The sequence below is a fragment of the Cuculus canorus genome, chromosome 15 (genome assembly GCF_017976375.1).
Source record: "Cuculus canorus isolate bCucCan1 chromosome 15, bCucCan1.pri, whole genome shotgun sequence".
NCBI lineage: Eukaryota > Metazoa > Chordata > Aves > Cuculiformes > Cuculidae > Cuculus > Cuculus canorus.
The window spans coordinates 2,234,102-2,260,627 of NC_071415.1; the positions used below are offsets into that span (position 1 = coordinate 2,234,102).

Genomic DNA, 26,526 nt, shown 5'->3' on the forward strand with positions numbered 1-26,526 from the left:
CTCAGCCTGTCCTCAGATGGGAGGTGCTCCAGCCCTTGCATCATCCTTGTAGCCTCCTCTGGACCCATTCCAACAGTTCTATCTCCTTTTTATGTTGAGGATTGCTCTTGTCCTTGTGGGAGACTTCAATCTACCAGATATCTGCTGGAGGTACAGCAGATATCAGCTGTATATCTGGAGGTACCAGATATCAGCTTAGAGGAAGCAGTCTAGGAGGTTCCTGGAGTGTGTGGAAGAGAACTTCTTCACACGACTAGTGAGTGAGCCAGCAAGGGAAGGACCTGCTGTTTGTGAACAGAGAAGGCCTTGTGGGGGATGTGATGGTTGGTGGATGCCTGGGGCAAAGCGATCATAAGATGGTAGAATTCTCAGTTCTGGGTGAGGTGAGGAGGGAGGTTAGCAGAACAGCCACCTTAAACTTCCAGAGGGCAGACTATGGATTGTTCAGAAGGCTGGTTGATAAAGTCACATGGGAGACAGTCCTTAAGGGCAAGGGAGCTCAAGTGGGCTGGGTGCTCTTCAAGAAGGAAATCGTGGCAGCACAGGAGCAAGCTGTCTCCATGTGCTGGAAAATGAGCCGGGGAGGGGGGAGGAGGACAGCTTGGTGGAGCAGGGAGATATGGGTGGACATCAAAAAGAAGAGGAATGTCTATGAACTTTGGAAGAAGGGACAGTCTTGGGTGGACTACAGGGAGGAAGTGAGATCATGCAGAGGAAAAATCAGGAGGGCTAAAGCCCAATTAGAGCTCAGATTGGCTAAGTTGGTGAAAGATAATAAAAAATCTTTCTATAAATACATTAATAGTAAAAGGAGGACCAGGGAGAATATTCAGTCCTTATTGGATGCAAAGGGAACAACTGTGACAAAGGATGAGAACAAGGATGAGGTACTTCATGCCTTCTATGCCTCAGTCTTTAATAGTAAGGAAAGTTGTTCCCTGTGTGTACATAACCCTGAAGCTAGAGGAGCAGAACAAAGCTCCCATGTTCCAAGACGAGGTGGTTAGAGACTTGCTTGGTCAACTAAATACTCACAAGTCTATGGGGCCAGATGGGATCCACATGAGATTATTGAGGGAGCTAGCAGACGTGCTTGTCAAACCCCTCTCCATCATCTTTCGGCAGTCCTGGCTGACTGGGGAAGTTCCACTGGACTGGAGGCTGGCTGATGTTATAACCATCTACAAGAAGGGTCGGAGGGATGACCCAGGAAACTACAGGCCTGTCAGTCTGAATCAGTGCCAGGGAAAGTCATGGAACAGGTGATCTTGAGTGCTATCGTACAGCAAACGCAAGAGAACCAGGTGATCAGGCCCAGTCAACATAGGTTCATGAAAGGCAGGTCCTGACAAACTAACCTGTTTGCCTTCTATGACGAAGTGATCTGCCTACTGGTTGAGGGAAAGGTGGTGGATATAGTCTTCTTGGACTTCGGTAAAGCCTTTGACACAGTTTCTCACAGCATTCTGCTTATAAAACTGTCTGCCTCTGGCCTGGACAGGCGCACACTCTCCTGGGTGGAAAACTGGTTGGATGGCCAGGCCCAAAGAGTGGTGGTGAATGGAGTTAACTCCAGCTGGAGGCAGTCACAAGTGGTGTCCCCAGGGCTCAGTGCTGGGTCCAGTCCTGTTCAATGTCTTTATCAATGACCTGGATGAGGGGATCGAATGCACACTTAGCAAGTTTGCAGATCACACTAAGCTGGGAGGAAGTGTGGATCTGCTGGAGGATAGGGAGGCTCCAAAGGGATCTGAACAGGCTGGACCGCTGCGCTGAGACCAACGGGATGAGGTTTAACAAGGCCAAATGCCGGGTCCTGCACAACAACCCTATGCAGTGCTACAGACTGGGGGAAGAGTGTCTGGAAAGCTGCCTGGAGGAGAAGGACCTGGGGGTGTTTGTTGACAGCGGCTGAACATGAGCCAGCAGTGGCCCAGGTGGCCAAGAAGGCCAACGGCATCTTGGCTTGGATCAGAAACAGCGTGGCCAGCAGCGCCAGGGAGGGGATTCTGCCCCTGCACTCGGCACTGGTGAGGCTGCAGCTCTAATCCTGTGCTCAGTTCTGGGCCCCTCACCACAAGAAGGATGTTGAGGCTCTGGAGTGTGTCCAGAGAAGAGCAACAAAGCTGATGGAGGGGCTGGAGAAGAAGTCTTATGAGGGGCGGCTGAGAGAGCTGGGGTTGTTTAGTTTGGAGAAGAGGAGGCTGAGGAGAGACCTAATTGCTCTCTACAACTGCCTGAAGGGGGGTTGTAGAGAGGTGGGTGCTGGGCTCTTCTCCCAAGTGACAGGTGATAGGACAAGGGGGAATGGAATGGCCTGAAGCTGCACCAGGGGAGGGTCAGACTAGATATCAGGAAAAAATTTTTCACAGAAAGATCATTGGGCCCTGGCAGAGGCTGCCCAGGGAGGGGGTGGAGTCCCCATCCCTGGAGGTATTTATAAGATGGGCAGATGAGGTGCTCAGGGACATGGTTTAGTGGTTGATAGGGATGGTTGGACTCAATGATCCAAGAGGTCTTTTCCAACGTGGTGATTCTATGATTCCAGAACTGGACACAATACTTCAGATGAGGTCTTACAAGAGAGGAATAGAGGGGCAGAATCCCCTCCCTCCCCTGCTGGCCACGCTGCTTTGGATGCACCCAGGACACGGTTGGCCCTCTGGGCTGTGAGCGCACATTGCCAGCTCATGTCGAGCTTCTCATTGACCAGCACCCAAATCCTTCTCCTCAGGGCTGCTCTGAATCACATCATCCCCCATCCTCTATTGAAACCATGGATTGCCCTGACCCAGGTGTAGGACCTTGCACTTGTCTTTGTTGAACCTCATGGATTTCAGATTGGTGCTTGTCTAGAAGAAGCAAGGGACAGGCATAAAACCACTTCAGGTGTCTTGTCAGTTAGAGATAGCTTCCTGAGCATGGCCAGCTGAAATACTTCCCTGCTGACTCTGTAGTCAGCAGCGCTGGTGTCTCTGCTGTTGCTCAGAGCTCCCTAGAAGAGAATCAGACATGACTGATGAAAAATCTATGATCCAGAAATCATTTGGGAACAGTGAGCCTGAGGGCTGTTGTGATTTCCATCTTCTATCCAGTAAGAAGTCTTTATGTAGTGGAAAAGTTGTGGGCTTATGTTGCAAATGGAGAAGGAAGATCCAAAAATGTAAAACTGAAGAAGGAGCAGTGGGTCAGAAACCTCATCAACTCAGAGCACCTACAGGGCAGGAACCAGACCAAGTGAGGTGGAGGAGAGAAGGAGGAGAGCTCTTTTTCCTTTATTGCTTTGAAGAAAAGAATGAATATTGGATACGAAAAATCGATTTAGCTGACAACTAAGATGGAGATTCTGAACCCAACCTAGGGAGACTGTCCTTGAGGAAAGTGTAGAGGATCTGGGATGGCTCTGTAAGGTCTGCAGCAGGGTCATGGGCAGCTGGTTGACTTGAAGTTTGCTGTAGGTTCTACCCTATAGGTATAGCAATGATTTTAATACAGTCTCCTGTCTATTGGATATCTCATATTCTAATAAATCCCATTAATCGTCATTTGAATTTGCAGGTGTTCAGTCACTTCGATTTTTATTTGAACTGTTACTGGGTTCCTACACCTGGCCATCCTTAAATGGATCATCAGAACATTTTGCCTTGACTGTGAATTTACTCCAAAACTCGAGGACTTTTATTTCCTGAAGCTCTTGGAAGTCCTGGCTTTAGTCCTCTTCTAAAAACCTAGACACATAATCATAATTCACATTTACAGAAAGCTCACTGAAAGTGGTATCAAGTCCTTCTCCTGCCCCGATGTTCTTGTGCCTGTTTTTCTGATTTTGCAGCTTCCATTTTCTGTCTTAAAACAAAGCAGTCTCTTCGGACAGGTGTGTCCTCTTGTTTATCTTGATATTTCATCACTGAGATCTCAGTCTCAGGGATCCTTGAAGTATTTCCAGTCCTTTTGGTGTAGTTCTTAACTTACAGCACGTGTCATTATTTGCATTCTGTTTCCAAGTGACTGCTTTGCGTGAAAAAAAACAGTGAAATTGGTTTTGTGACCAGGTGAGTTAAATCTTTGTCAAAAGACACTCTGCCCCATCCCTGGAGGTGTTCAAGGCCGGGTTGGGTGGGACCTAGGGCAGCCTGATCCAGCAGGAGGTGTCCCTGCCCATGGCAGGGTTGGAACTGGATGGTCCTTAAGGTCTCTTCCAACCCAAACTATTCAATTATTCTATGATGCTGGTTTTTTGTTATCACTTTGGTCATAAACAGCCAGAAATATCACTGTATTAAGTACATTCTCAGACAGGTGAGTGACTTTAACTTGTCACATATTCATTTTGCAATGAACTGTTTGTTTCTTCTGAAACAGAGGAACCAGGAGCATCGATATGGAATCATTTAACATACTTTGCCATCTCCTTCTCATGACTGTATTTTTCTTCCTGCCCAGTCAGTGTCTTCTCTCAGGCTCGCTGGGTCCCCAGAGGCTCTTTTGCTGCCGACCTCTGAAACGTCTTTCTGCTGCCGATGCTGTCAGAGGCTTCATCGCCAGATGATGATGTGTGCTGCTTGCCGCCACAGCTGGGAGAGAGGAAAATCCCCAGTGCCCGGGTGAGCAGTGGGAGGAGGAGGCTTTACAGCAGCAGGAAGACCCATGTGTGTGTGTGTTTGTTTACTGCAGTGGCTGAGGGATGAGCTAGTCTTGGTTTTTTTCTGTGATCTCCTGCTGTTTGAGAGAGTTCTTCACTATAATTATTAATGTAACCTTCTTTAGCATTGCTGCTCCATTTGCGGGTGTTCCTTCCAGCCAGCCTAGAAGCCGTCCCTCTCATGGGTTCTGGACAGGCCTTAAAATCTGCAATGGATTTAATACGGCACTAAACTAAGGAGTCGTCTTAGTTAGTTATATTCTTTGCCCTTGTCACAGTGGCAGGTTTTTCTCTCTTTGCTGAACCGTTGGAAGGGACCTTAAAGATCATCCAGTTCCACCCCCTGCCATGGGCAGGGACACCTCCCACTGGATCAGGGGCTCCAAACCCCATCCAACCTGGCCTTGAACACCTCCAGGGATGGGGCAGCCACAGCTTCCCTGGGCAGCCTGGGCCAGGGCCTCCCCACTCTTGTGGTGAAGAAATTCTTCCTTATATCAAGCCTAAATTTGCCCCTCTCCAGTTTATACCCATTCCCCCTCATCCTATCACCACAAGCCTTTATGAATAGTCCCTCCCGCAACTTTCTTGTAGCCCCTTCAGGTACTGGAAGGTCTCTACAAAATCTCCTCGGAGCCTTCTCTTCAGTGCTTGTACTGCATCCCTTATTGGCATATCTAAGCAGCTGTCTGCCACCTTAAATCTGTATAAAGGTCTCTCTTAAATGTGGCTTAGGTTTCTAGAGGCTCTGCAAAAGTACTACTTTATAAAAAGCAAATGGAAAGAAACAGAGGAGTTGATGTGGATCTTCTAGGCACTAAGGTGTGTGCAGCTTTCTGCTGGAACAGATTTGCCTTAAGCACATCCCTGCGCCTGCAGTGTCAGCTGGAAGCACAAGAGTAAAAGTAGGGCTGGGGTTAAGGTCCAGGACACAGAAAGAAAGCAGCGTGTTGGTGCAGAATATATGTGTCAAAACTGATGTTGACCCTGTTCGCTTTGTATTTCTCTTTGGCTCTGACTGGCATGGAAGGGTCTCTGGTGCTATCAAACACTGAACAGCAGCTAGTGTTTCTGGAAACATCAGGAGCTTCTGCACATTTTCCTATGCTTCTGCTCTTTCTTAATTTACCGTGAGAGACCCTTCCTTGCATTGGCCATGGGTTTCAGACAATGTAAATGGTTTGGGTTTTTTTTTCCTCTCTATACTTTATAGGGCAAGGAGTAAAAAGGCTGAGATCAACAGGCCAGGTCATCCCAGCCTCATCGAGGAAATCTCTTTGGCCTTCAGTTCAAGGTCTACTCATTGATTTAATATGCAAGAAAAGAATAATAAAATCCATGTGCAAGTTAATAAAAAAACCCAAAACACCCAACCCCCTGAACTTACACTTTGCCTACATTTCTTGGTGTTAATATTCACCATGAGTGTAATTATCATCTCCCCTGAGGGCACACTTGGATGTCAATAACGAAGCAATGAGAATACAGTTGGGCTCGGTCATCTTAAAGGTCTTTTCCAACCTAAACGCTTCTATGATTCTGTGAGAGTTAATAAAATACAGAGATAGAAGGTGTGGCTCTCAGCATCTGGGCAGATCGCCTCTGCAATCAGTGGTTCAGTAATTAGCACAATACAGTCTTAAGGCAATCCTGGGCCATTTGTGTTTTGTTTCCTGATGTATTGCAGAGCTCTTGAGTGAACTTCAGCTGCAAGTGCGGGGGACAGGTTGCTTAACGCACAAGCTGAGCAGTTTATCCTGACAGATTGGAAGACGGATAACAACAGGGTTTACGCTGACTTTGGAGAGCCCTATCAGAAAAATGTTTGCTTTAGGCAACACTTCCAATTTTAAACTGTCCAGAAAATGCTTCTGCACTGAAGAGAGGTAGAGGAGAAAGTGCCTTTGGTCTTGCTGAACCCGGTCATTGCAGCAGCGAGGAGGGCGCTTTAAGTTGTAGCCAACCAGCAGATGGGAGGAAAGTTCTATCAGGCTTTACAACTCTTGTTTTAATCAAAATATTGTCAAAAAATATAATTATTTGAAGCATTTCAAAGACAGAATCATGGTGCTTTCTTAGGTTCTTTAAAGAACTTGGAATAGAATACAAAAAAGAGAGGGCCTTGCCTTCTCATGTGCAAAAATCCATGTTTGTAGATCATAGAATCATAGAACAGTTTGGGTTGGAAGGGACCTTAAAGATGATCCAGTTCCAATCCCTCTGCCATGGGCAGGGACACCTCCCACTGGCTCAGGCTGCCCAAGGCGCATCCAACCTGACCTTGAACACCTCCAGGGATGGGGCAGCCACCACTGCTCTGGGAAACCTGGGCCAGGGCCTCACCACTCTCATAGTGAAAAAATTCTTCCTAATATCTAATCTAAATCTGGCACTTTTTTTTTTTTATACCCGTCCCCCCTTGTCCTATCACCACAACCACTAAATCCTGAGGATTTCACCCAGGATAGAGGTTGCTTTCCTGAACAAAACCCTCCCAAGCTTTCCCACAAGACCTGCCTTCCTTCTTTCCTCTCCACCATTCTCTGAAGACGGAGGCTGGGTTGCAGCTCTGCCAGAACCCTCCAGATGCCTCCTTGATTAGCATTTCAGCTTCGGTAGGGAATGGATCCCATTACCTGACCCCGAACCGCTGTCTGAGGTCTTGTTTGGGGTTTGCACTCTCTTGTCTACTGCTCCTCTACTGAAAATGCTGTTATTGATAACAATGCCATTTACACTCTTACTAATGCCATTTACGCCATTCAGAAATCGTTGGGCAAACAAAGTTTTGTTAAATCTACCTGAATGTTTTTCCCAGAACTTAACAGATGTGAAAAAAAGCTTTTGTCATAGGAGGTGAGCTTTACGTGCATTGACTGCTGATGTTTTGTATGGTTTTCAGTGCTCTTCTGTAAACATTGTCTTTAAAATAGACATAAGGAAGAGAATGGTGAGGCCCTGGAAGAGGTTGCCCAGGGAAGTTGTGGCTGCCCCATCCCTGGAGGTGTTCCAGGCCAGGTTGGATGGGGCTTGGGCAGCCTGAGCCAGTGGGATGTGTCCCTGCCCATGGCAGGGGGTGGGAACTGGATGATCTTTAAGTCCTTTCCAACCCAAACTATTTTATGATTCTATGAAAATGTGTATGGAACTCCATTAAATTATTCCCTTCTAAACTTAAAAGGACTCCCACTGAACAGTTCTGACGCTAGACAGAGAGAAATCTCTTTAAAGAGCTTTCACACAATCCCAATCCTGCAGCTCAGTTTTGCCAGTCCCCTTGCCGGATACTGGCTTGCTTTCTGCTATACAGGTATTTTTAAACAAGAAGAATCACTTTTCACGTAAGTCTGGTTTATGGCAATCCCACCTCTGCCACAAATGTGGTGTCGGTGCTGCGATGCTGTCACTGTTTGCAGAAACAACTGAACGTGGATTTCAGCTGGGTATTATTTGAAGGTAAACTCTAACCACTAAAACCAATTTAATATCTGCTTAGGCTGTGTGCCAATCAAGATACCCCCCCCCCCAAATGTTTATTCTTTCAAATGGCAAAGTTCCAGCTGTCCAAAGGGAAACAAAAAGGCTAATTGGAGATGGAATGGTTATTAAAAATCAGTCCTGATGTTACCGGCTTAGTCTCAGGGTTTCTGGCCATTTGTTAGCCCTTGCCTGTTACCTTTATATTATCTGCTTGCACAAGGAAACTCTCTGGGAATGGGACCTTGCAGCTCTGTCTGCAGAACAATTAGGTTTTAGCATGTTGTTAGTGCTAAGCAAACAGTTTGAATCCTATAGAAGTTCTTACCTAGATGCAATAAAAACCCGAGAGGGCGAGAATAGGCAAATATTTTCCTTTGCCAGCTCTCTCATTTTGAAGTGGTCATTTTAACTCTTTCTCACATGTGGCACACCTGGTGCTCCTGCAGTTTCTACACTCATCTGAAAGCTTTAAATAATTCTGGATTTATAAATACAGGAATGTGTATTTGAATGTGTAATTTAACTTAAGGCAATCGCCCATCTTTTTCAGGGGGAGCTTTAGCAACGCCGTAGGGCATGAACAATCTGTCTGGTGTAGAGAGGAGAACGCAACAAAGCTCTGATCCTCTCACCTCAGAGACACTGCTGGATCTTTGGAGATGACAGTCAGTGTGGAGAATACCAGGAGCTCATCAAGCTCTGCACTCAATGGGGTTTGATCTGTGTCACTCCCACTGTTATATTTCTTATGGATATGGGCAGATTGCAAGGAAACGGTAACTGTTTTCTATATACCCTCTAGATGACATTAGAAGGTCAATGAAATGAGGAATGAACCAACATAACCTGGTGAGTAAGCCTTCTGTCACCTTTTCGCTGCCTCCCTTCCCTCTGTTTTCACCTGACCCTGTACAATTTTATTCATAACATTTTAAATGCAATCAAGCATTTAATCAAGCACGCAATCAAGTTTGCTGCCCTGCTGTTTTGGTGGAGCACAACTTTTTGTCTCTGTAGTTTCCTGTGTAAGATGGGGTGAATCGAGGCCCAAGACATTGGGCAGTTTGCTGAGTTTGAAGTTCATCAGCAAGAATTTTTGCGGGCCCAAGATCCGGCTGATGGGTCTGAGGTTTGCCTGCAGTGCTTTTGTGCAGCTGTGCTGCAGAAGGGAATAGCTGGTCCCTATCCAAATACAATCCTTCTGGCATTTCCCTTTCCTTGATAACTCTATCACAGTCGGGAAGCGCCAATGCACCCAGGCAGACTGTCGGCTGCAGCAGTGCTTTGGGATGAAAACACAGGTCAAATGCGGACTCCGTATCAGCATTCAGCCCTCCAAAGCTCCTTTGCTCTAATCCCAGCACTAGCAGTCGTTCCTCTGCGGTCCATTTAATGCTTCTGCCTTGGTTTCTTCCATCTCTGAATTGGAAACAATATCCACAAGAAGGTGAAGACCTGGTTAGTGTTTGTAAAATGCGAGATACTGAGGGTGTTGCTGTGGGTCTGTGGACTCATACCCACCAAGTACAGGTATTTCTTACATAGATCATTAGTGCACACATCACTGTAATCCCACTCAACGCTCTGTTACTTCTGCGTTGAGGTTATAGAATCACAGAATTGTTCTAGTTGGAAAAGACCTTTCAGATCATCAAATCAAACTCTTGCCCCAAAGCTGTCAACTCCACCACGAAACCATGTTCCTAAGTGCCACATCTATACAGCTCTTAAATCCCTCCACGGACAAAGGCTCCACCTCTGCCCTGGGCAGCCTCTGCCAGGGTTTGACAACCCTTTCCATGAAGGAAGTTTTCCTAATATCCGATCTAAACCTCTCCTTGTGCAACTTGAGGCCATTCCCTCTCATCCCATCAGTTGTCACTTGGGAGAAGAGCCCAGAAGCCACCTCACCACAACCTCCTTTCCAGGAGCTGCAGAGAGTGATGAGGTCTCCCCTCAGCCTCCTCTTCTCCAGGCTGAACACCCCCAGGGCCCTCAGCTGCTCCCACAACCCCTGTTCTCCAGACCCTTCCCCAGCTCCGTTCCCTTCTCCAGACACGCTCCAGCCCCTCAATGTCCTTCTTGGAGTGAGGGGCCCAAAACTGAACGAAGATTCAAGGTGCCTGCATGCTGCTCTGCACAATCACTGCCTTAGTATTTCATTTTCATTTGTTATAGGGGAAAATTCCCTATTGCTCGTGTTTCTGCAAGGCTTTTTTCTAGATTTTTTTTCCCCTAGATCACGAGATTTTCCTGAATGGGGCTGTTTTTCACCTTACTGCCTCTGTTTGCCTCATGTTTAATGTGCTGCTGTTGTGACTTGTGCTTGGAGTTTTAAATACTCCCTTATTTACTATTAATGATAAAAAAACCTAACTTGTTTATGCACTGAGAATTTCATCCCCCTTCAGCTCTGTTTAGATTGCATGCACTACAGAAATATTTCCCAGTGGGTACTGTAGACAATTCCTTGGTTCCATTATAACCAGGATGGACTTGTTTCTCTTCTGTTCTCTTCTTTACTTTAATCTTCTGTTTCCCTTTTCCACCCCATGTTAACAAATTTATCTATAAATTCTGATGAAATGAACATTTAAATCCACATAAATCTTTGTTAAAGTGGAAAAAACCTCGAGGGCACTCATTTGTATATTCTTTTTTAATTGCAATTATAGCTCTTTAAATGAGAACTACTTTGAAGGTAGCCCAGATTTCTTCACCACATCTGACAGAGTGAAAAAACAATTGGATTGATCTGATTTCCTAAGTATTGCACGTGTACAGGGAAAATAGCTACACGTAAGTACTAGTGTGTGGGTTTAGTGGGTGTTTCTTTTTATAGATATTTAATAAGCAAGTGGAGATTCAGGTTAAACATAATTTTCTCATGTTTAGAGGACAATATGGGTCACCAGAATCCAGAAGTTACACTGGGTGTGCTTCTTTGGTGTTGTTAGGGAAACATCTTTATAATACACCTGTAGGAATGCAAATGGACATCTCAGTTTGTCTGCAAGGAAAATGTCCCATGTTGGTTTCTGTCACGCAGGCATCATCCAGAGGAGGGCAAAGAATCTGGAGCACAGGTCTTCTGAGGAGCGGCTGAGGGCCCTGGGGCTGTTTAGCCCAGAGAGGAGGAGGCTGAGGGGAGACCTCATCGCTCTCTGCAGCTCCTGGAAAGGAGGTTGTGGTGAGGTGGCTTCTGGGCTCTGCTCCCAAGTGACAAGCGATGGGATGAGAGGGAATGGCCTCAAGTTGCGCCAGAGGAGGTTTACATTGGACATTGGGACAAATTTCTTTGCTGAAAGAGTGGTGAAGCCCTGGCAGAGGCTGCCCAGGGAGGTGGTGGAGTCTCCATCCTGGAGGGGTTCAAAAAACATGTGGCTGTGCCACTAAAGGACAAGGTTTAGTAGGTGTGGTGAGGTTGGGTCCTTGCAGGACGTCGGGCCTTGCACGTGAGCATCCCTGTGTCATAGCAGCCCCGGGAGATGCAGGACTCACAAGGGGGAATCCTGTGCACCCCTGGGAGATGCAGGACGCACACGTGGGACCCCCTGTGCCATAGCAGCCCTGGGAGATGCAGGACCCATGCATGGGGCTCCCTGTGCTGTGGGGATCCCTATGCGTGAGCATCCCTGTACCATGGCAACCCCAGGAGATGCAAGACCCACGCGTGGGACTCCCTGTGCTGTGTGAACCCCTGTGCATGGACTTCCCTATATCCTGGCACCCCTTGGAGGTGCAGGACCCACACATGAGACTCCCTATGCATCCCTGTACCGTGTCAACCCTGGGAGATGCAGGACCCACACACAGGTCTCCTTGTGCACCCCTGGGAGATGGAGGACCCAGATGTGGGGCTCCCTATGTACCTCTGTGAGATGCAGGACCCACACACAGGTCTCCTTGTGCACCCCTGGGAGATGGAGGACCCACATATGGGGTCCCTGTACCGTGGCAGCCCCTGTGCAGTGCAGGACCCACACATGGGACTCCCTGTGCTCTGGGGCCTCGTGCGTGGGGATCCCAGCGCCGTGTCGGCCCCTGTGGGAGGCAAGAGCCTGCGTGTGGGCATCCCGGTGCCATGGCAGCCCTGGGAGATGCAGGACCCACACGTGGGACTCCCTGTGCTGTGGGGACCCCTCCCTGTACATGAACTTCCCTATATCCTGGCACTCCTGGGAGATGCAAGACACACATGAACGTCCCTGTGCACCCCTGGGAGATGCAGGACCCACACGTGGGACTCCCTGTGTTGTGGGGATCCCTGTGTGCGAGCATCCCTGTACCATGGCAACCTCGGGAGATGCAGGACCCACACGTGGGACTCCCTTTGTTGTGGGGATCCCTTGCATGAACTTCCCTATATCCTGGCACTCCTGGGAGATGCAAGACTCACACATGAACGTCCCTGTGCACCCCTGGGAGATGCAGGACCCACACGTGGGGCTCCCTGTACACCCCCTCCGAGCATCCCCCGTTTCCCCAAGCGTCCCGGGCAGCCCCAGCCCCGAGCTGGGTGTCCCCGAGCTCTGTCGCCTCCAATGATGCCGCGGGGCTCCTCCCCGCCGGGTCCCGCACCCCCACGGACGCGGCGCTATGGGATCCCGCGAGGAGGAGCCCCGCAGCCGCGCTCTTCCCCGCCCCATGACGGTGCGGGAGGAGCCCCACAGCCGTTCCCAGCCCTGTGACGGCGCGGGGCGGTGCTTGGCGGCCCGGGGAGCAGCATCAGCATCGGTGGGAGCGGAGCGGTGCGGGGCGTCAGGATGCTGGAGATCCAGCTGGACGATGGGGGGGTCGGGGGGTACCCGGGCGACGATTACTGCTCGGGGTCGGTGATGTCGGAGCGGGTCTCGGGGCTGGCGAACAGCATCTACCGCGAATTCGAGCGGCTGATCCATTGCTACGACGAGGAGGTGGTGAAGGAGCTGATGCCGCTGGTGGTGACGGTGCTGGAGAACCTGGACTCGGTGCTCACCGATAACCAGGAGCACGAGGTGGAGCTGGAGCTGCTGCGGGAGGACAACGAGCAGCTGCTCACGCAGTACGAGAGGGAGAAGGCGCTGCGCAAACAGGCCGAGGAGGTGAGCGGCGCCGCCCCGGCTCCATCTTGGCCGCGCGGGGGGTGCGGAGATGCTCGGGGGATGCTCGGGGGATGCGGGGATGCAGGAGATGCGGGGATGCTCGGGGGATGCTTGGGGGATGCAGGAGATGCTCAGGGAATGCGGGGATGCAGGAGATGCAGGGATGCTCGGGGGATGGGGGAATGCAGGAGATGCGGGGATGCAGGAGATGCGGGGATGCAGGAGATGCGGGGATGCTCACGGGATGCGGGGATTATGATGGGGATGCGGGGATGCAGGAGATGCTTGGGGAATGCGGGGGTGATGATGGGGATGCGGGGGATGCAGGAGATGCGGGCGGTGCGGGGACGATGATGGGGATGCAGGGGATGCTTGGGGTTGGGGAGGGCTGGGGGGCGAGGATGCGGGGCTGCTGGGGGCGCTGCCGGGTGGGGGATGCGGGGGTGATGGGAGGATAGTGGGGGTGCGGGAGATGCTCGGGGTTGGGGGGCGCTAGGGGGCGGGATTGCGAGGGGTGCGCTCTCGTGGGGTGCAGGGCTGCGGGCAGGAGGTGCGGGGGACGCGGGGCTGCTGGGGGGACGGGAGGGCGGGAGATGCACGGGGTTGGGGGCGCTGGGGGGTGGCGATGCGAGGGATGAGGAGCTGGTGGGGTGCAGGGCTGTGGGCAGGAGGATGCAGGAGGTGCGAAGGGTGCGGGGCTGCTGGGGGCTGAGGGGCTGTGCAGGGCGCTGGGGGGTGCGGGGCTGGGATCCGCTGCAGGGGAACGGGGTGAGGGGTGCGGGGCTATGTCTCCCCCATCAACCCGGCACAGTTGATGGCAGGGAGGCCTGGAAGGGCTGCGGGTGCGGGGCAACCACTGCTTTCCGTGGGATCTCAGCCCCCACACTGGGGTCAGGCACGATCCAACTCCCATTCTTCCTCCCGCACACCAGGATCGGGCAGGATCCCATCCCTATCCCTCCTCCTGCACACCAGCATCAGGCAGGATCCCATCCCCATCCGTCCTTCTGCACCCTGGGATCAGGCAGGATCTCATCCCCATCCCCATCCCTTCTTCTGTACACTGGGATCAGGCAGGATCCCATCCCTCCTTCTGCACACTGAGATCAAAGTGGGATCCCATCCCCATCCCTCCCTTGCAGGATCCCATCTCCAGGCCCTCCTGCACAGCCTGGTTCCTCCGCTGCAGCTCTCCCACCCCAGTAAAACCAGAGAGGAAAAACCTCAGCAAAAGCAGCCGCAGCCTAGCGAGTTTGCAGAATTCCCTTTGGAATGGCGGCAGCGCAGAGGACTGGACGTTTATGCTAATTTGTGGTTTAAAACAATACTTTAAAAAATGGATGATTTCTGTGTGGTCGCGCGGCTCTTTTAGATTTTGTTGGAGCAAAAAATTAACCCTTAGAGCAGAGCATCTGGGTTTGGAAACTTGTTTTTACCAAACCTGCACCCTGAACCTTAATAAAAGCGTTCCCCGAGTTAGCATCTGCCGTCCCCCTGGAGCAGGGATTTGCTCCTGTGAGAGCCCCGAGAGCTGCTTGGTTGGGATGGGGGGATTATGAGATGTGTGTGGAGAAGGACAAAACCCTCGGATGGAGACAAGGCTCAGATGGAGGCAGAACAGAGAGGGGAGGTGACTTGCACTCTGCCTGCTTCCTGCATCTGCGCCTCTCCGTGCTGGCACCAGGGACATCTTTTCAGCTGAAATGAGGACTGTGAACCATGGATTCAGCCTCTCGCGGTGAGGGGATGTGAACTGGGATGGAGCACTGGTGGTAGAAGAAGCCCATCACCTCCACATCATCCTCGTTTCACTGCAAAGTGTCTTTAAAAGTGGGGGTTTTTTTCCATCTCAACTAAGAGAGAGCAGAAGATTTAAGTTTCATGAGCCTTATGAGGAGTCAAGTTCTGATATGATAAGGGGAAATTAATGAAATAGCTTTTGAACTGGAGAATAGTGTACAACACCGTGCAGTATTTCTTCTTGTTGCTTAATAATCCCATGTAAGAATCTTGCTGACTGATGAGGAGGACACTCACAGTTCATTACTGACACTGAAGGCGAGAGCCAGGCAACTGAAGTTTTAGTCCCGGGCTTTAGTTATGTTTTAATGGAGTAAGAAATCATCTTTTAAAATTCTCTTGAATGTGTGTAGGGTTTGAAAAATGATTCTGAGTATATGAGACTTGTTAAATATTGTATGGGGCAGTGTTTGCAGCTTCTGAGAAATCAGATTTTTTGTAAGTGTACTATTTATAAGGAAAAAAACCTGTGAGCAGAAATAGGGAGTGGAAGAGTCCAGCTGGAATGGTCCTGCATCTTTGGACTGAGGTGGATTTCTGTTCTTGAAGTAGTAGATACAGGATGTGTTTTCTGGAGGGAAATGGAGTGCCAGTGGTTATGTTGCATGCACGGAGGTTGGGGGACCAGAGCGGAGCGGTGCCTGCTGAATTCCTTTAGGAAGCCCAGCTGGTGCTGCTGGGCTGTCCCACCACGATGGGGGTTACTGTGCCCATAGGAACCAGGGAAGCAGCGCTCAGCCTCCTACGCTGCGCCTTGGGGTGAGAGCTTCATTTTTGGGTGGGAGGATCCTCCTCTGGAATGGGATTTGACCCCATCTGTGATTCCTCTCTGCACATGAGTGCTAATTACAACAGTTGAAGTTGGGAGTTGGAGATGAAAGCTGTTCTTCTGCAGTGTCATGCCAAAAGATCCTTAGTTGTAATTACTTTATATTAGTTTATTGTCAAAGTAACTTGGAGCCACGAGTGGGCATTGTTCTCTGGTGTGAAGACGTGCGCTGTGGTGTGGTGTGACCGTGCTGTCGGGCCATCAACTCTGCTGGTTTGTCTTTATGCAGATGTTGTGCACAGACTCTGAGCTCTGGTTTGTTCAGTCAGGGCTGTTTCCAACTTGCGTTTCACTAAACTCCGTAAAGAAAAGTTTTTCCTTCTCAATATCCTTCTGTCTCCTCCTCTAAGAGGATTCTATATGTTATCTTTTAAAACAGTCTTTGCCAAAAGCAGATGATTGCTTTATTTTTTAAACCCCGAGGCTGCAGAGTGACTCTGTATTTTCGAGTTGTCCTAAAATAGGACAGCAGGAGCACCTAGGCAAGTGGGTTGGAGATAGGAGTTCCTTGGCACAAGGGAGTGCTGTCAGTCATGATTACGGGGTTTAGTGCACACTGGTTCCGTTCTCCATAACCTCCAAGGTTCTGAAAATGTGAGACTGCACCAGGTGTTTGGTGGTTCTCTTTTCTTCCATCTGTCTGGTGGTATGCGTGAACATAGGGTGATGATTGCTTGCGTGGTCTGGTGTTTGGTGGAATCACAGCATTGTTTAGTTTGGCGGTGACCTCCTGAGCTTGCCTGGTCCCACACTCCCTGGTTGAGAAGGCTTAGCCACATCAGGGTGCCCAGGACCGCGTCCAGTTGGAGCTGGAGCATCTCCACAGATGGAGACTCTACAGCCTCTGTGGGCACTTGTCCTGGTGTTTGACTATCCTCAAGGGAAGAAAGTGCTTCATTGTGTTCAGGTGGAATTCCACGTGTCCTTAGCCTCTTGTCCAGAGAAGAGGCCGGCTCCCCTGTTCTCGCCTAGCATAGCAGGGACTTAAACACTGATGAGATCTCCTGTGCCACCTCTTCTCTGGGCTGGAGAGCCCCAGCTCCCTCAGCCTCTCCTATGAAAGATGCTCCGAATCCATTTGACACCTTTGTGGTTCTGGTATTTGTGACAGTGTATACTTACTGTGGTGCATACCATATATTTTGACTGACTAAGTACTGGTTTTAGCTTGATTTCTTAAGGGAATGAAGCTTACGTGGTTGCTCTGTTAGGCAGCCACCTCCAGCTGGTGACCGCTTTCAGCCATTTTTGTACAAAAAAGAAAAAAAAAGGGCTACTTATCATTATTTGGGTTTTTTTTAGCGAAAAGAAGAAGAGAGAGTAGCCAAGTGAAGGTCCTGTCTGGAGGAGAGACAGGCAGTGCTCGCCGCTGTGCCGGTCAGTAGCAGGCAGCAGGATAGTGGTCAGTAGGTGGATCTGGGATGGGTGGGTCCAGCTCTCATTAGTCTGTATAAATGGCATCTCTTCCTGATGTCTGCTCAGAAGACACATGAGGCAGAGTTGGGATGGCGAAAGGACTAGGGGACACCAGCAGAAATCCCTAGGGAAAACAAGCTCCAGTTGACTGGAGGTAGGAAATGTGACACCCATCCACAAGAAGAGCTGGAATGAGGATCTGGAGATCTCCAGGCCTGTTGGTCTGACCTCAGTGCTGGGGAAGGTTATGGAGCGGTTCATCTTGGGTGCCATCACACAGCATGTACAGGATAACCGGAGGATCACACCCAGCCAGCACAGCTTTGTGAAGAGCAGGTCCTGCCTGACCAACCTGATCTCCTCCTGTGACCAGGTGACCACCTGGAGGATGAGGGAAATGCTGTGGACATAATTTACCTGGACTTCAGTAAAGACTTTGACACTTTCCCTCAGCATTCTCCTGGAGAAGCTGGTGGATTCTGGCTTGGACAGGCAAACATTTCAGTGGTTAGAAGAACTGTCTGGATGGCCGAGCCCAGAGGATTGTGAACGGAGCTGAACACCGGCGTTTGCCGGTCACAGGTGTGTCCCCAGAGCTCTGTGTTGGGGACGGCTCTGTTAAACATCTTTATCCATGATCGGGGTGAGGGGATTGAGGGGTCCCTCAGGGAGTTTGCAGATGACACCAAGCTGAGTGGGAGTGCTGCACTGGTGGAGGGCAGGAAGGCTCTGCAGAGGGATCTGGACATGCTAGGATGGGATTTAACAAGGCCAAGGCCAAGGCAAGGTGGAGAAGATGCTGGGCAACAATGGCTGAACATGATCCAGCAGTGGCCCAGGTGGGCAAGAAGGCCACCAGCGTCCTGGCTGGGATCAGCCATGGGGTGGCCAGCAGGAGCAGGGCAGGGATCATCCCCTGCACTCGGCGCTGGGGAGGCTGCACCTCGAATCCTGGGTCAGTTTTGGGCCCCTTACTCCAAGGAAGGACATGGAGCTGTTGGAATGAGTCCGGAGGAGGCCATGGAGATGATCTGAGGGCTGGAGCTCCTCCTGTACAAGAACAGGCTGAGAGAGTTGGGGTTATTCAGCTTGGAGAAGAGAAGGCTGCGGGCAGACCTTAAAGCAGCTTCCAGTGCTGAAAGGGGCTCCAGGAAAGCTGGGGAGGAGCTCTGGATCAGGGAGTGCAGGAATAGGATGAGGGGAATGCTTTGAAGCTGCAAGAGGGGAGATTGAGATGAGATCTTGGAAAGAAATGCTTTGCTGTGAGGGTGGGGAGGCCCTGGCCCAGGTTGCCCAGAGCAGTGGTGGCTGCCCCATCCCTGGAGGGGTTCAAGGCCAGGTTGGATGGGGCTTTGATCCAGTGGGAGGTGTCCCTGCCCATGGCAGGGGGTGGAACTGGATGGACTTAGAGGTCTCTTCCAACCCAAACCATTCCATGATTCTATGAAAATCGCTCCCTTCCCAGGATTTGTTAAAGGATGATTTAAGTCTTGCCTCCTATATTAATTCCATTTAAGAAGATGGAGAGGAAGGGTGATAAAAGTGATGCTCTGTGCTCCAGCCTCTGGTGTTCTCCACTGTGAGTGCTTTTCCCCTTTCTGCCTTGTATTTTCTTTCTCTGTGAGATGGTTCGCAGCCTGGGCAGGGACTTTTGATTTCCCCACCCTGAAACCTGACTCACAAATAGCTGATTAAACTTCTGCAGCTTGATGGTGACCTCATAGGATCGAAGGAGGAAAGCATTTGGGAATAGCAGAAAGCAGATAAAGGCTTTGCTTATTGCAAGGATCCTTTCTGTTCTGTGCGGTTGAAAGTAACTGTCAAGCATGAAATGCAGACGTGCTGCCCAGCTGTCTGTGTACAGGAACTGTCTGTATTCTTCAGGCACCTCTTTGTCCGTTCCTGAAGCCTACAGGCTCTGACAGGTTGCGCCAAAAGAATGAGCAGCAGAATCTGTCATTAGAAGGTTCCTTCAGCTTATCTTGAGTCCTGTTTTGTGATTGTCTTGTTTTACAAAATCCGTTGATCCCAGAGAAGCTGGATTCTTCATTTTTTTGTGACAAGTACTGTGATATTTATGATTTTTTTCTCCTAAGCTTGCAAATTTCATATTTCTGATATTTTCCTTCCTTACCTGTTCTAAGGTTCCAAAATAGTACCATGTAGTTGTTCAAAAGTAGAAAAAGCAGCACGAGCGTGAGTGTCTGTGAAGTGATCCCATGCCTTCTGGGTGAGACAAACCCTAAATGGTTGAGGTAGTAATAATCTTTTTTTTTTCTCCTGTGTGTTTTGTCAGAGATATTCAATACTCCTCATCTGGAGTATTGTGCCAGTTCTGGAACCCTCAACATTAGAAGATGGAGCTGTTGGAATGACTCCAGAAGAGACTACAAGGATCATGTGAGGGCTGGGGCACCTCCCATCTGAGGACAGGCTGAGAGAGTTGGGATTGTTCCACCTGGAGAAGAGAAGGCTCTGAGGAGACCTTAGAGCAGCTTCCAGTGCCTGAAGGGGCTACAGGAAAGCTGGAGAGGGGCTGTTCATGAAGGCTTGTGGTGATAGGACGAGGGGGAATGGCTTTAAACTGGAGAGGGGCAGATTTAGACTGGACATAAGGAGGAATTTCTTCACCATGAGAGTGGTGAGGCACTGGCCCAGGCTGCCCAGGGAAGCTGTGGCTGCCCCATCCCTGGAGGTGTTCAAGGCCAGGTTGGATGGGCCTTGGGCAGCCTGATCCAGCGGGAGGTGTCCCTTCCCTTGGCAGAGGGTTTGGAACTGGGTGGGCTTTAAGGTCCCTTCCAACCCAAACTATTCTATGATCAGTTGAACATCATTTGTCGTTGATCACAATATTGCAGATGATGATTAAAACTCGACAACTGAAGGCAATAAAATTAACTCCATCTATTTACCAAGTAAGCAACACCAGAAGATGTTTCTGGAGACCCCTTCTTTTGCAATTAATCTGGAAGAGGACAGCGTTAGTTGTAAGGATTCCTATTTTCTCCTTTCCCTCTTAAATGGTAAAACAAACCTACTGGCCAACCCCACCAACAGTGACAGCCTCATCACTGCTTTGCCCTGCGATCCGCAGGTCCCCGTCTGAGCTGCCTTTCCTTACGAACAACTGTAGCAATAAACCTCAATAAGATTGTCAGCCACGGATCTCGCATCCCGTCGCTTGACTGCTGATGCAGGTCTAGGATCGATGTTAATGCAAATAACAGCAGTAGAGACAATGCTTTCCTTCCGCTGAAGGTGAAGTAGGGGCATTTGCTGGGAAATAATTCAGCGGTGCCTTTTCTCTCCTCACATGTGAGGGCTGGGAGCTGCCTGTACCAGCAGAAAGAGGGTTTGCTGCAGCTCCAGAATGGTTTCTGTCCTGCCCCTGCCAACGTGACAGCAGGGGCGAGCCTGTCTGCAGAGGTTTGAGAGCAGCAGCCGCTCTATCCCCTCTCCCCAAGATGATTTTAGTATCGTTGCACTCTGCCCTTTGTTATTTCCTCCCTTCTCTGAGCATCACTCCGTCCCTGGCGCGTGGTGAGGTGTGGACCAGGGGTAACAGTGTGGATGAAACCCAAGTTGGCAGCACTGCAGCGTCCTGGAAGACGCGGAATGTGCTGATTTGTTCCCAGGACCGCATCTCCATGGGATCTGTCTCATGTTTGAGATGCAGGAGAAAGCTGTGTGCTTCTGCTGGTGGGAAGCCAGGCTGGTCTGATGGAGCAGTAGTGGATGCAGACTCAGAGCTGAAGAACAAGGTGTAATGTTTTGGGGTCAGGTAGAGGCAAAAATGCTCTTAGAAACACAGAAGCAGCTTGACCTTCCCTCTGCTTTTTTGATCTTCTCCGTGTAAGAAGTTTGTGTGCAGGATGCTATTTTTTGATGTAAAAACTATAGGGTTTTTTTAGCACTTTAGAGATGTTGTTATAGGACTTAAAGTTGTTGAGAAGCTGCTTGCTAAGAACACTTGATTAGTTATTCTGAATTTTTCTAATGAATGGTATGAAGTCCACACTGATTGAGGAAATTAATTGGGAGATTGTTCAGTTTACAAGCTTTGTTAATTTAAAGAAAACCAGCAAAATCGATTTGTGACAGGCAATAGAACCGACCCTATGAGACATATTTTCTTTGCGAGGAGTCAGGCTTTCCAAAGGCGATGGCTGTCAGTCCTTGTCATCCGGTAACCTTGTTTTATTCTCACTGATCTTGGAGGTAAAACCTCTATATCTAAACACAGATACTTCATGTGAATCCTTTTTGTGTTGCTCAAACGTATGGCACTTATTCATATACATAAATCAGTGCATGTTATTAAATGTTACCTTTAAAGTGAAATCAGTCTGAGTGAGCGCTATGAGTTGTTGCTGTATTCAAAGAGCAATTCAAGGTGATATTCTTGATGTCGGTTGATGATGATGATCTGGGGTGAAGGCCAGGTTTCCCCTCAATGGGGTTACCCACATAAGTCAAATTGTAATCTCCAAACAGGATTTTGAGAAGCGTTTTTGTCAGCTCCTGGTGAAACAAAGCCGACTGCTTCATGGTCGCTTTTGGCTCATGGCTCTGCAGGTGGGCTTTTCCAGGGTGTTGTTGGGATGTGCTGGGTAGATGAAGGCAGAACTTGGTACTGGGGTTTTAGGAGGTAGATCAAAGGCAGCAGGGCGAGGGAGGGGTTTCTGCCCCTCTGCTCCACTCTTGTGAGACCCCACCTGGAGCCCTGCGTCCAGTTCTGGAGTCTTCAGCACAGGAAGGACATGGAGCTGTTGGAGTGAGTCCAGAGGAGGCCACAGAGATGATCCAAGGGCTGGAGAAACTCCTGTATGAGGCCAGGCTAATAAGAGAGTTGGGATTGTTCAGCCTGGAGAAGAGAAGGGAGGCCTTAGAGCAGCTTCCAGTGCTGAAGGGGGTTCCAGGAAAGCCGGGGAGGGGCTCTGGATCAGGAAGTGCAGGGAGAGGACATGGGGGAATGGCTTGAAGCTGCAAGCGGGGAGATTGAGATAAGATCTTGGAAAGAAATGTTTTCCTGTGAGAGTGGGGAGGCCCTGGCCCAGGTTGCCCAGAGCAGTGGTGGCTGCCCCATCCCTGGAGGGGTTCCAGGCCAGGTTGGATGGTTCTTGGAGCCCCTGATCCAGTGGGAGGTGTCCCTGCCCATGGCAGGGGGTGGGACTGGATGGGCTTTGAGATCCCTTCCAACCCAAACCATTCCATGATTCAATGATTTGCAACACATGGAGAAGAACTCAATTATGGAGAAAAACCTTCCCCTTCCCACTATGGAGAGAGATGTCATTTCAGGATGTGTTACAGTTTTCTTTAATCGATCAATGGTGGGTTTGGAAAATAATCCAAATACGTGTTTTGGTTGAGGTAAACCCAAATACTCTTTTTATTTAGTTGTAAATCCATTGTGTCTTGCACAAGGTGTGACACTAGCGTGTGTTTACAGAATGAGCAATCTAAATTCAGCGTGTCCCAGTAAAGGAGGATGGAGGGTAAGGCCAGAAATGTGTGTGCAGATGTGTGTGTCTGCATGCACAAGACTAGAAGATAGTGGAGATACTGGGTCCTCATGTGGCATATCTCTGGGTTTCTCTCTTTGCTTTGGAGCTGCAGCTGAGAAGGCAAGAGCCTGTTTTCAGCAGAAGACTCCTTAGGTTGAGGAGTGGGTGGGCAGAGTTGGTGGTAGTCATTGTCGAGCTGCCCATGGTGGTAAAATTCAGAAGAATCTGGTGCTCTCAGCATTTAATTTGGTGCATATGTTCTTCTCCGCACTACTTAAGGAACCTGTATAGCTCGTGTTTTAGAGCTAAAATCAGAGTGAATCATTTCCAAGTTAGGAGATTTTCAAATAACTGATCCATTAAGTAGTGTTTTTCTTGTGACGTTGTAAGGCGGTTTGTATTTCATGGAGATGATGGCACTAACTGACGTTCTCTGTCTGGGTCTCCCTTCTTGTTTCACTAAATTTGTTGTTGCCCAGTTCCAGTGTTGTCTCCAGAAGCCCATGGAATGGGCCACCGCCCTCACCGCAAAACATTTCTTCCTAAGATCTCATCTCCATCTCCCCTTCTTCAGCTCAAAAACTGTTCCCCTCCATCCCATCCCTTTCAGTTTCTGTTCAAGATTTAAAACCAGGGCATCAGTGTCTTTTAACGCCCTGAACAGTGGCTTGTGCTAAGCTGTGCAGGAAACTGTGGCTTCGCTAGTGCAGTGTTGTACATGACAAACATTAGAAAGAAAGGGAACACAGGGAGTTTGGATGGTGGCTGTTGATGCTCTCCACTTGCTACACTTGTGTGTGGTATGATGATCTCTATGATTTGGGAGAAAATTGACATCTACACTCCTGAAATAGGGGAAGTTACCTTAAACTAGTATTTCATCCAAGAATGCCTCTGTCCAGGTGTCCAGCTTTCATGGCACAGCCTGTGTGGGAGTAGCAGGTGAAGCAGGAGGTCATGATCTGATGGGTGTCCAGCATCACAGGAAAGCTTGGGAGTGGGTCTTTATGAGTGAGTGCAGGGATAGGATGAGGGGGAATGGGTTTAAGCTGAAAGGGGGGAGATTGGGACAAAATCTTGGGAAGAAATGTTTTGCTGTGAGGGTGGGGAGGCCCTGGCCCAGGTTGCCCAGAGCAGTGGTGGCTGCCCCATCCCTGGAGGTGTTCAAGGCCATGATGGATGGAGCTTGGAGCCCCTGATCCAGTGGAAGTTGTCCCTGCCCATGACAGGGGGTGGAACTGGATGGACTTTGAGGTCTTTTCCAACCCAACTCATTCTACAATTCTACGATCCACTCCACTTGTTGTTTTAATACAGAATGCTCTATTAATTATATGTTTATACACACACACACACGTATACGGTAATATTAATATTGAATAAGTATGTAGCTATAGTGTTTATGGTTCTAGTGCTGGAGACTGCCGTAGTTTGAGTTACTCCAGACTTGATCCCTAGGGGCTTCTTGGCACATGGTAATTTTTGCACCAAATCTGTAGCTGTTTCGCCTCTGGCGTTCTTAGAAAGACAGTCGCTCTTAATTAAAATCTTGGGACAATGACACTGGAAGGACTTCCTGAGTCAGCATGTCCAGTCCCTTTCTATTGCAGGCAATTGAGTTATAGAACCAGTTTCATAAATATATCAAGCTTTGTCTTAAATCCATTAGTTACATTTCCTACCTCTGTTCTTACCTTCTTCTGAATTGCAGTGGAGTTGGATTGATTCATGGCCCGCCTTTACTAGTTTGTTCTCGGGCCAGCATTGTCCTTTATGATTAGGAAGGTTTCACTCTGTCAAATATTTCTGTCTTTGCTGTGTCTTATCCTGTTTTGGTCTCATTTTGCTCGGTGTTGGAGCCAAGCTCTTCCTTCGCCAAAGCAGGTGGGTGAACTGGTGTGTGCCACACATCCTGCTAGAATGGAGGTGCCCAAGTGTCACCTGGCCAACCGAGTGCTGGTTTACAGATTCCCTCGTCCCTCTCTTTCTTGAGTAATTTAGCCATGTCTGGTGCTTAGGTTGATCCTCCCTGAGAGGTAAGATGAACAAGAATAGACTCATAGAACAGTTTGGGTTGGAAGGAACCATAAAGATCATCCAGTTCTACCCCCTGCCATGGGCAGGGACACCTCCCACTGGATCATGGTGCCCAAGGCCCATCCAACCTGGCCTTGAACACCTCCAGTGATGGGGCAGCCACCACTTCTCTGGGCAACCTGGGCCAGGGCCTCCCCATTCTCATTGTGAAGAAATTCCTCCTTACGTCTAGTCTAAATCTGCCCCTCTCCAGTTTATACCCATTCCCCCTCGTCCTATCACCACACGCCTTTGTGAACAGCCCCTCTCCAGCTTGCTTGCAGCCCCTTCAGGTACTGAAGCTGCTCTAAGGTCTCCTTGGAGCCTTCTCTTCTCCAGGCTGAACAACTTCAACTCTCTCAGCCTATCCTCGGATGGGAGGTGCTCCAGCCCTCGGATCATCTTTGTAGCCTCCTCTGGACCTGTTCCAACAGCTCCATCTCCTTCTTATGTTGAGGATTCCAGAACTGGACACAATACTCCATATGAGGTCTCACGAGAGATGAATAGAGGGGCGGAGTCCACTCCCTCCCCTGCTGCCCACACTTCTTTGGGTACAGCCCAGGACACGGTTGGTTTCTGGGCTGCGAGTGCATGTTCCTGGCTCATGTCGAGCTTCTCATCAACCAGCACCCCAAGATCTTCTCCTCAGGGCTGCTCTGGAAGCAGTGCACAGCACCAGCCTTTCCCCACCTCACCTATGGTTCCCAGTGGATGTCTCTGCCAGGTGTATGTGTTCCTCGCTGCCTTCACCCCCTCAGCCCTGCCATCTCCTTCCAGTGAAGGTAGGAGGGGATGGAGCTGAGGCTGAGCTGCTCTTGGTGTGCAGGACCCCTGCAACACTGCCAGCCACGGTGGATTGAGGCCACGTAATAAGATTGCTGCATATGTGTGCATGACTGGCTCTCCGCTTGGTTTATCCCTCTTATGATGTGATGATTTCTGATTACGTGCGGCTATTTTTAGTCATTTTCTTCCTTTGCAAAAGGCAGTAACGCGGCAAGCCGAGCGTTCCTCACAGTACCACTGCTTTTCAGAAGAACACTTCTTCTTTCACCTTAAGATGATTTTATTTTGCGGTGTTTATCCTGTGTGAGGCATTTTTGTTTGCTGTTTAAATGTAACTGTTCATATTCAGGAATTATTCTTTGAAATGAAGCACAAGGACTCTGGAAAAAGCAGTTAAAATGATAAAAAATAGTAAAAATGTGAACTGTTGCGGTCTCTTGAGAACTCCTGGGAGCATGGGCTCTTTCTTCTTCCAGTTTACTTTGTCATAGTGGGGTTGAAAAAAGCCAAAAAGAATATTTTTCCTTAACCGTTGCTGGAATTATCTGGTCTGTTTTTATTTGGTTTTGAAATGTCTTTACTGCATCTCCATAAAGATGGAGCTGGAAATCACTGAGGTGTAGGTCTGAACTGAGCTCCGTGCAGTGAAACCGTCAAAAAAAATCAATTGTGACGCCTGGCTCTGCAATGAGAAACCCCTTGAAATCAAGGGCAGCTCCTAGCAGTAAGTTAAGCCCATGATTATTCACCAGCCCAGTATGGTTTTTTGCCTCTTGGCAGCACTAAAGTGAAAGAATGCAGTCAGCAAATTTGCGTTTCAGTTTTTAAACTCAGCACCCTGGCCATTTTCACTCTTGGCAGAGTTCTCTGTAAACACTATATCTCAGTTAATTTAAAATGTCT

The 26,526-nt window shown here is 49.3% G+C and overlaps 1 protein-coding gene across 30 annotated transcripts in view; it reads left to right on the top strand.

Moving 5' to 3' along the window:
• Window positions 1-12,829: 12,829 nt before the first annotated feature.
• Window positions 12,830-26,526, top strand: part of MAPK8IP3 (mitogen-activated protein kinase 8 interacting protein 3) — an 80,970-nt gene continuing 67,273 nt past the window's right edge. For 25 of the 30 annotated variants that reach the window (XM_054080242.1, XM_054080254.1, XM_054080243.1 and 22 more), the window contains exon 1: window positions 12,830-13,206. In XM_054080242.1, coding sequence (XP_053936217.1) covers window positions 12,889-13,206 — 318 coding nt within the window. In that variant the 5' untranslated portion in view covers window positions 12,830-12,888. The remainder of the gene's footprint in view (window positions 13,207-26,526) is intronic. The other 5 variants (XM_054080264.1, XM_009571048.2, XM_054080269.1 and 2 more) reach the window with 1 other exon arrangement.